This window comes from Octodon degus, unplaced genomic scaffold (assembly GCF_000260255.1).
Source record: "Octodon degus isolate 3935 unplaced genomic scaffold, OctDeg1.0 scaffold00239, whole genome shotgun sequence".
In the NCBI taxonomy this organism is placed as follows: domain Eukaryota; kingdom Metazoa; phylum Chordata; class Mammalia; order Rodentia; family Octodontidae; genus Octodon; species Octodon degus.
In genome coordinates this window covers 767,322-777,721 of record NW_004524815.1, presented here as the reverse complement: position 1 = coordinate 777,721, position 10,400 = coordinate 767,322, and the positions used below count along the sequence as shown (strand labels likewise).

Here is a 10,400-nt window from a genome sequence, read left to right as displayed (position 1 = left end):
AGCACCCCAGCTACTGAGGGTCACAGTCCCACGACCAGCTCGGTGGTTGAACAGCTTCGTGAAGCTCCTCACTGGAGCTCAGGCTTCGTTTTCATTCGCTGTGGTGTGGGTGAAGTCTGTAACCCTCAGTCCTCTGTTATGAAGTCATAATGAGGACTGAATTAATTACATATGAGATGTAGTATGGAAACTGACAGATGCCTGGAAAGGCTTGTTTTTTCTTTCTACTTGTGCTGATAGCAGGGGGCTCAGTACAGCACTCTGTCATACATAGCTTCCCACAAGAGGTGCTAAACTGGTGGAAGGATACTGAAATCTTCTGAGTGCCCATTGCAAGTGAAATGTTGGCCTCGGGTTTTCAAATATCTCCCCTTTACCCGGTCACACCATCTGCCAGAAAATGTTTGGTCATTACACTTTTCTTATCAGTCTTATGAGAATAAGGGACTCTCTGTACTAAAGCTAATAACTGCATTGCATTTTATTTTAAAATCATTTTTATTTTAAATTCCTCTAGTCTTTCCAAGGTCCAATCTGAAATTCTGTAATGCTAGATAGCAGGAGATTGGATTTCCCAGGCTTCTTTGTAATTCTTAATTAATCAATAAAACAATTCTCCTGCTTAAATAGGAAAATTGGTGTTAAGAAAATTAGTGTTACATTAAACAGGAAAGTTAGTCCACTGGTGATAATCAGGTTTTTCTGTGTGGACATGGAATTGGGAAATCGCACTGTCCTAACTGAGTTCATCTTGGTGGGGATCTCAGCAAATCCCCGCTGGCAGATGATCCTATTTGGGGTAATTCTAGCGATCTATCTGGCAACCCTGTCAGGCAACCTGACCCTGGTAATTTTAATCCGGATTGACTCCCGGCTGCACACACCTATGTACTTTTTCATCGGCAGTCTGTCATTTCTGGATTTTTGGTACACCTCCGTGTACACCCCCAAGATTCTGGCCAATTGCGTTTCAGAAGATAAGCGCATTTCCCTGGCTGGCTGTGGGGCTCAGCTGTTCTTCTCCTGTGTTGTGGCCTATACTGAGTGCTACCTGCTGGCAGCCATGGCCTACGACCGCTATGTGGCAATTTGCAGCCCACTGCTGTACTCAGCTACCATGTCTTCGTCTCTCTGCACTGGGCTTGTTGCTGGCTCCTACATAGGAGGGTTTCTGAATGCCATAGCCCACACTGCCAACACTTTCCGGCTGAGTTTCTGTGGTAAAAACGTCATTGACCACTTTTTCTGCGATGCTCCACCATTAGTAAAAATGTCCTGTACAGACACCCGGGTCTACGAAAAGGTCCTCCTAGGTGTGGTGGGGTTCACTGTCCTCTCCTGCCTGCTTGTGATCCTGCTTTCCTATTTTAACATCCTCCTGGCCATCCTGAGGATTCGCTCTGCCTCAGGGAGGCGCAAGGCTTTCTCCACCTGCGCCTCCCACATGGTCTCCGTCATGCTCTTCTACGGATCTTTGCTCTTCATGTACTCGAGGCCCAGCTCCAGCTACTCCCTGGAGAAGGACAAAGTGGCCGCCCTATTCTACACTGTGGTCAACCCCCTGCTCAACCCTCTCATCTATAGCCTAAGGAACAAGGATGTCAAGGAAGCCTTCAGGAAAGCTACGCAGATCGTACGCCCGCAGGGGTGAGGCTTACTGTTTCTTACTGAATGCCACCAATATATTTTCCAAAATGCATATGCTGTGAGCACGCCAGTGCACATTACTTCCATTTTAGTAAGTTGTATTTTAAAAATAAAACATTGAACAAACACCTTTTTAATAGTCATCATTTGTTCTGCCATGAAGTCTTTCAATCCTAGAGTACTGGGCTGGTTGATGTGCCGAAGTGTGTTACCTCACTTCTCTGTAGTTCAAGATTTCGTGATCTTCATTCTGATGGGTCTCAGAGGGAGACTTGGGGAGAAAGTGATAGTTTCCAGGACTTATAGTTTGATATTGATGCTTGGTGAACAATCTCTATTGGGTGAGACTGGGAATCATGGACTGCCTGAAGTTTTCTCAGTATGTTAAATATTTATTTTCAGTAAGATTCTAAAGTCTTCTGCAATGCTCCAATTTCTGTGTGTATCTAGGGGGTGTTTTTCATGTTCACCATTATTTTTATTATTGAATTACAGACTTAAAAAGGAAAATATCTTTGAGAGCATTAGAATGAATAAAAGTAGACTGACAGCACAATTTCTGATAAGAATATAGAACACAGAATTAGAATATAGAATATAGATGGAACTTTTATTCATTGCTCATGGGAATTCAAGTTGCTGTATCAACTTTGGAGGACTTAATTTCTTACAAAGCTATACTTGATTTTACCAAATAATCCAGCAAACACTTTTTAAGATATTTATCCCATTCAGTAGAAAAGGTATTTCTGCACTAAGACCTGAGAACAAGATGTCTTTGCTAACTTGTGTCTTCTACATCCCTGTGCTATGAGATGAAGTGTTTAGGAATTGTTTAGATGGCAAAACAACAGCCATCACTAAGAGCAAATGTGTTCTGCAGAACACACATCACCTCCAAGAGTGAACGCACATCACCTCTGCTAGGGCAAATGTACTCCCAGACATTTTCCCAAGAGCCATGCAGCAATGTGACCCCCAGTAGGAGAAGCAGCAGCCCTGAATTAAGTGAAACAAATTATGATCAACAGGAAAATGATTGCAATACAGGGTTCCCATGTTTCCTGTTCATGTTCTGTTGTCCTGACCAAATGATATAGGAAGTCTCAATTATTATAGCCCAGCTATTGCATGTTTTTTGCTATGAGCTAGAACCAAACCAAAGCCTTAGATATCACCAGGCACTGATAATCTAACATGTAGGTTGTAGTAAAAAATCCAATGGGTTTCTAACCACCTAGAAATGATGCCTGGCCCTAGGCCTAATTCCTGATGCACTCACACTGCATGGGCCAGGTCCTCTACCACCAGAGTGCATGACAAAACTAAGCTAAACATCTCTTATCTTGTTATCCTTCACAATAACATGCTGTGAACCTAATCAATTCACCTAATAAATTCCATGGCAGTTTACTCTGATATGTATCAAGTCTTATATCTCAGTAGGCCTATCTAGGATGGTTTGGGGGACTGCCTGGGGACATTTTCAGCCATATTTTTGAGGAATTGTCACCGCACTCTCCAAAGGAAGCGACACATTCTAGAGCCATGCTAGTGTTTTTAACTTGGAATATTTTAACTATGAAAGATGTCCTTATAGCTCAGTTTTCAAAATATAATCAATGTCTTTGATGTTTTACAATGCCCTCTATAAAAGTTCAAGAGAAGGATTTTTAGGTTTTGTAAGTGAAGAGTTTTCTGCTCAAACTATAGAACATTGTTAATGAAAGATGATGGCAATTAATGACCACAGAATGTTAACGAAGTTCATTAAAATAAAAGACATAGGGCAAATAGAAGATGTTGCACCATTTGCTTTAGCTGAAAATTTGTTTCTTTTTATACCTTATCATATATAAGTGCCTTGTTTATTTCTACCAAAAATACCTTGACAGGCCTTATTCTTCACTCATACAGGAAACTTAGCAGTTATTGACTAATAGTAGTTAGGATATTCTTTCTAGATGTCAATAATCTGTGGTATGCTTTCATTTTATCCTCATATTAATCATTATGTCAAAAAATAAATGAGTTAATATTTAGAAGGAAAGTAATTTAATCCCTTGGAATGCTGAAAGTATATAGACTATATCATATTATTTTGCGTTAAATCCAGAATTGCTTGTTAAAATCTATCTCAATGTTAAGATGAATCTAATGAGCATAGTAGAGTTGATAGTTCAATCATTACAATAAAACGAAGAAACTAACACAGAAGACATATTTGGGTAAATTTCATTTATTGGGAATTAAATGAAAATTTAAAAATATTTAGTAGGGATTTTTAAAAGTAACTCACTTGTTCCACCTGCTGTGAGGTGGTATGCTGTCACTCAGAGATGCTGAGAGGAACGTGTGTCACTCAGACAACAGCCTATGAGAAGTCACAGAGTTTCTTTAGAGCGTCTTTCACATCTTTATTCCTCAGACTGTATATCATGGGGTTCAGCATAGGGAAAAGCACAGTATAGAAGGTGGAGACCATCTTGTCCCTCTCAAGATTGTAGCTGGAACTGGGGCGCGCGTAGATGTAGAGGATGGAGCCGTAGTACAGGGTGACAGAGGCCAGGTGGGAGGAGCACGTGGAGAAGGCCTTGAGGCGGCCCTGCGCAGAGCGGATCCTCAGGACGGCGGCGATGATGAAGAGGTAGGAGGCCAGGATGAGGGCGAGGGGCGTGATGACATTGGACGTCAGCAGGAAGTACAGCACAGACTGGTAGCTGTCTGTCACATCACATGCCAACTTCACCAGGGGCGGGACATCACAGAAAAAGTCATCAATGACGTTGCCACCACAGAAATGCAGCGTGAATGTGTTGCTGCTCAAGATGATCGCGTTGACGAAGCCCCCAGTGTAGGAGCAGAGAACCAGACAGACGCACAGTCTCCTTGGCATGGCCTGAGCATAGAGCAGGGGCTTAGAGATGGCCATGTAGCGGTCGTAGGCCATGGCCACAAGTAGGTAGCACTCACTGTAGGCCAGTCCAGCAGAGAAGAAGAACTGGGCCACACAGCCTGCAAAGGAGATGCTTTTGTCCTCAGAGATGCAGGTCACTAGGATCTTTGGGGTGTAGACTGAAGAATACCAGAGATCCAGGAAAGAGAGATTTCCAATGAAGAAATACATGGGTGTGTGGAGCCGGGCGTCATTACAGATGAGCACCATGAGGGAGGTGTTTCCCAGCCAGGTCACAGAGTACACGCCCAGGAACAGGGCGAACAGGACCAGCTGCATCGTGGGGTCTGTGGTGAAGCCCAGCAGGATGAACTCGGTCACTGTGTGGTTGCCCCATTCCATGGCTCCCAGAGTTCACCTACGGATGGAGGGGATAAGCTTGTGAGTGCTTCCCCCAGGATCAGTGAGGACAGTCTCTGAGCTAGGTCCTGAGGTGCTGTTAAGGTAAAAGAGAATCCTGCCTGCCGGGGGTGGGCTGTGGGACCTTCCTGTGCTTCAACGTGTTCACTACTGTGGCTTGCATTTAATAACAAGCAAATGATATACAACTACTTTCTTTTAATTCAATGAGAAGAAAAACTTGTACTAATAGGTGTTTGGACAGGATATCATGATGGATCTTGAACTATGAATAACTATTATGAAGACAACAACATGCAATGCATTAATTATTGAAACTATCCTACTAATTGGCTTTGACATTGTCTCATTGCTATTTGTTTCTCAATAAAAATAATAAAAAAGTAACAAGCAAACGGTAATACATTTAGGTTTGTCTCATTTCTTTCAATAAATGTATTGACCTCAAATCATGTTTTAGACCCTTGATTATTTTTTTTTGTTTGTGTTTACAAAGTGTGTTGATTTTATACCCACTTAGTTTTAAAGCTCTTTTTCAGAAATCAACTATTTTTAAGTCTTGATTTACTTGGAGGAGCATGTCCCTCCACCCCTGCACTGTCCTGTGGCTCTCTGGGGCTTTCTCCCTGTCCACACTAGACTGTGAATCCTGAGATGCCTTCGCCTCTGTGATGATTAGACATCCAAACACACAGGTAAGATGAGGATCTGCAAGGCTGTTATCACGGGGCAAGGTGCTCAGGTCCAAAGCTCTGCACTGCACTCTGTGCACATAGATGTGTCTCCTAGAAATTATGTCAAAAAGTAGAAAATGATTTGAGAATATCACTAAGCGGCCCACTACCTGTAGTGATAATGCCCTCGTTTACTTTGGGTCAAAGAGAGACAAAAGTTTACTAAGACATAAACTCCAGGGTGAGCAATTTTTGTTTCTTTTTTTGTATCTTATATCATGAATACGTAGAAAAGTTCATAGCAAAAATAGACACACAGTTAATACTTACCGATGAAGGACTATGGGAGAATGTAGGTCCAGAAGGGAAAGCATTTTGCAGGACTGGTGTTCTGAGAGCATTTGACCCCAAAGCCAACATAGACTTTTGTTCTGTGGCCTCTATGCATTTTCTGGTGCTGCTAAGCCCAAATTATTTTTATTCTTTGCAGAGTCCTATAGGAAAAGATAAAGAAACAAAGTGAGAAAGAAGTCTGCAAGTTGTCAATGCCAGCAGACAGTTGTCTTCCAAAATGGCATATGTCTGCAGTGCAAGTGTTTCCCAGGAGTGGAGCAGACTGTTGTTACATTAGGATGGACTGGGACAGAGAGTGCGGCTTAGCCATCAGCTGCCTGCTTGGCCCAGGGAACATGGAAAAAGCTTTTGTCTTTTATATAGTTAAAAAGTTAAGAATGCGGAAGTTCCTTTGCTTCCAACAGAAGAGAAGAATTATTTGTTTCCTTAGTGTTGTAAAAGAGCGAGCTCACTAAACACTAAGCACAGTGCCTGGCTTGGTAACACTGGAGCGCTAAGAGAATCTCAGTTTGTTCCTGCACATAAGGCTGAGCAGTGTTCCTGGGTTAGCAGGATGTATGTGAGTCTCAAGAACGTGCTTGCATGAAAGCAGCGCCTGCGCTTGTGAGTCAGCATTGTCCGTAGGTCACAGCGAGACGTGCAGACACGAATACCTGTTCTGTTATCCCTGATGTTAATTTGGTCAGGATTAAATCGTTGTAAAAGGCTCAAGGAATCAGCATGGGTAAAAGTGCTTCACAGCTTTATAAAGTTTGAAAGATGAGCTAAAAATCCATCTACATTTCAGTCCTGATGCTGACAACTTCTATAGCTGGGAGCTTTGTGTCACTTAGTTCAACTCCAGCAATTTATCTGTTTAATGCTAGCACTTATTTCCTTGTGGGATTACAGGAAAATTTAAAGGAGACATTGTGTTTAGCACACTCGGTCCAGGGTTCTGTAAAATATCTGCCCTGTGTAAATACTGAGGTTACACACTAGCCAAGCGATAGTGTTGCCTTGGCATAATTTCGGTGTGACGGCAGCCCTCTGGCCCCTGAGCTTCCTTTCACTGTTCTGTCTTGCGCAGCCCATGCTGGGTTGCCTGCAGTGCCCTTCTGTGCCTTGAAAGGCACAGAGCAGCTTCAACAGCTTTGCTTGTGCACATCATTTAGTGAGACGATTAACTGCATTGGGTCACAGTCAATTTGGGGCTCTTATAAAATTCACATCACTTTTTCACCCTTAAAAATGCTGGCATTTCAGCCTGGACCACACATGCGAAAACTCCGAGTGTGTGGTTCCTTGACCCCTGCCCCAATCCTCCTCTCACAAGGAGAAACTGAGTCCTGTAATTGTTAATCAGAACAAGAAAGCCAGGTGGTTTGTGTCAACCTTGTGCACATTCCTAACATGTACAAGCTGAAAAGCAACGTTCCATGGATGTATTACGGTGCTCATTTCTCTTCAGAAATAAGCTTCACTTTGGGTAAGGGAGGTCGCTTGGTGGTCTCAGTGCCTGCCTGGCAAGCTCACGGACCCGGGTTTGATCTCCAGGCACAATATGCTGAAACAGCCACTGAAACCGGTTGTGGTGGCACACACCTGTAATCCCAGCCCTGGGCAGGCTGAGACAGGAGGATCATTTGGAGTCCGAGCTGCATAGTGAGACCCTGTACCAAATAAATAAATTAAAAGATTAAAAAAGAAAAGAAATACGTTTCATTCTCAAAGGGCTTCTCAAATAAACAAGTCTCTGCTTCCACACTTTCTTAAAGAAGGGCTAACTGAAGGGAGTCTCCCTTTTTCATGACATCTTTTGTCTCTCATACTGATACTTGCCTCTTCATTGTTATGCCTCAATTACACTTGATATATTGATAAACTGTGATTTTTTTTAGTGAGTCCTGGTTGTTGCTTATTCATTCAAAAATGTAAGCTATTTTTTTCCCTGTGATTTTACATGTGTTTATTTCTACCTTTTTGTCATGGATGTCTCCTGTATCTGAGCTCCTAGTATTTTCAGAAATTAAAGTAGGATGATGGTAAAGATATTTCACACAATACCTTTTAGTTTGCTTTTATCACATATTTGTATGCAAAAGGCGGTAGGATTGACCATGAGGAGCAAACAGAACTCACCATTGAGAAGCTGAATCCAGCGACTTACCTATTATTTCCATAGAGAACATCTTCTCCACGGAACTCCAACCCACCTGACCCAGAGTCTTTTATGTCACTTTCCAGATTCCCATGGTTATAGATCGCTGAGCCCCTTGGGATGTCACGGAGAGCGGCTGTGCTAACAGGACAATTAAACAAACTGTGTGTTGATAAATCAGATAGTGCTGCGTAAGATGGAGGAGAGAATTTGGAGGCTGTATGTCCCTGGTGAAAAAGTAATCAACCGTAAATTAAATTCTTAGCCTCTCTTGTGCACAGGAGAAGCTAGAGAATGTGTACAGAAATAACATATGTGTTCATAGTGTTCCCAGAGAGGACTTCCCAATATCTGCATATTGAAGCCCATATGTGTACTTGTTGGTGTTCTGTGTGCACTGGCTATTGTGTGAGTCTCCACACCCATTCTGTAGCCTTCAACTCCTTTTGGCTGCAGAATCCACCACTGCCTACCATGGTCAGTGGGTTTTTTTGTTCTGTTTACTTTCTGAGTTTGTCTGGAGACTGTCATTGTGCAGGAGGAGAGTGAGGAGGGTCCCCTGCAGTGATGGCTGGGACTACTGTATCGCTGCACAAAGCCATGACTCCTACCCAGTCACCCTCTTTTGGATTTCTCTCCCCATTGCCTGTAGCTGCTCCCACATCTTGGACCCTGAGAGAGGGGCTGGTAACAGTACTTCCATGTGATTAGGCCTGGGATTTTAACTCAGTTCTTGCGAATTCACAGGACCACACACATTACCTTGCAGCAGTTGACTTTCTTAACACTACTTGCCTGAATGAGTTAGGCAGTCACAGAGCACCTGTCAGCTTCACCACTGATGAAGGTCCAAGTGGAATTACATTGTTGACAGATTTAAAGAGTAGATGGGGAAACCCACAACAAGGCGGAATAGAACATGACTTGGGTAATTGAGCAACAGCAAATCTTCTTAAATAATCATTATTTGCATCATAATAGGGAGTGCTAGCAGAAGGCATTCAGAAATGAATTAGCTGGGATATCAGTGTGTGTATGCAGGTTGTGAGTATCATGCAGTGAGTTGGTTCTACTGAAATGCAATCCTAAAGCTCACCACTGTAAAATGTAGTGGGCAGTCATAGTGTTGCCCATCTCCTGTGGTCCTTGAGAAGGGATAATTTAAAATAGTCCTGTGGCCCATTTCATGTCGTTGTACTCCGAAGAACAGCTTACCTTGGAATGCATAAGTCGAACATCTCTAATTAGAAAGATCATAATCTAAAATGTTCCAAGTCGCGAGGCCATTTGAGTGGGAGGATGAATGCAATGTCTGAGGAAGTGCGAGGGCCTGGATGCGGGGTGGGACATTTGGGGAGAAAAGGGCAAGTGTCAGAATTTTAATCTTCAGATCCTCCTAAGCTTGTTTCCCAAAACAAATATTTCCATCCTGTTATTTGAAGGAAGGAAGCTTCCTCTGGATAAACACCTTTCCTCAAAATGCCTTCCTCTGGGCATTTGCAAACAAAAGCATTTGCAAAATTATACTTCCATTTGCAAACCCCATCTGGTGAGAAACACAACTTTGGCCATCCTCCCAACAAAAACAAGAGCATAGCTATGTTTCTCGAAGCTATAAAACAAAGTAAATATGTAAACCGAGGTACTGGTATATTAAGGCCCTCCCAGGTCATTATCGAACCAAGAAAATTATGAGTCTTATGTGGGTGCAGCTCTGTTGCTCTCTTTGGTTTGATCATTCCTTACTTTCTATCTCCTCTACCATTAAGCACCCTTAAAGCCGAATCCATACATGTGAGGTAGTGATATTTAGCAATATTTTTGGATACAGGATTTTGTAATGTAGTTCAGGCTGGCCTTGAACTCACTGTGTAGCCCAGTCTGGCCTTGAACTCATGGCGATCCTCCTGCCCCAGCCTCCAATTGCATGATGGGCGTGTTGTACTGGGCCTGCAGATACTTGCTCTGCAGGCAATGTAGAGTGGGAGGCTGCGTGTTCAGGGGATGGATATTAACTTGAGGCGGCCACCTAGTGTGGTCATTAAAAGACTTGACCTTGGCAAGGAGACACTACCCCATAAGTCGAAGCTCTCCCACATGCAGTCCTTTTAACCACATCTAGGTAGAAAGGAGACCAGGCATGATTCTCTGGCCAACACTGAGCATTTCATTTACTGTTGCTCTTCTGTGGCTTTGAGAAACAGGCCCTGGCCAGAACCTTGGCCATGTCATTCCTCAAGGGCTAGAGATGGGAAGCTCCTCAGAGCTA

General features: G+C 43.0%; 2 protein-coding genes across 2 annotated transcripts; one reads left to right on the top strand and one right to left on the bottom strand.

Annotated features, from left to right (window-relative positions):
- Positions 1 to 712: 712 nt before the first annotated feature.
- Positions 713 to 1,651, top strand: LOC101586621 (olfactory receptor 9G4). Its single transcript, XM_004645824.1, has one exon. The coding sequence runs from the start codon at positions 713 to 715 to the stop codon at positions 1,649 to 1,651; it is 939 nt and encodes a 312-aa protein (XP_004645881.1).
- A 2,370-nt stretch (positions 1,652 to 4,021) lies between these two features.
- On the bottom strand, positions 4,022 to 4,945 carry LOC101586216 (olfactory receptor 1013-like). Its single transcript, XM_004645823.1, has one exon. It carries the CDS (start codon positions 4,943 to 4,945, stop codon positions 4,022 to 4,024), a length of 924 nt encoding a protein of 307 aa, XP_004645880.1.
- Positions 4,946 to 10,400: the final 5,455 nt, after the last annotated feature.

Excerpts from the sequence above, each read along its gene's own strand:
- LOC101586216 (XM_004645823.1), bottom strand. The coding sequence starts at position 4,945 with ATGGAATGGGGCAACCACACAGTGACCGAGTTCATCCTGCTGGGCTTC.
- LOC101586621 (XM_004645824.1), top strand. The coding sequence starts at position 713 with ATGGAATTGGGAAATCGCACTGTCCTAACTGAGTTCATCTTGGTGGGG.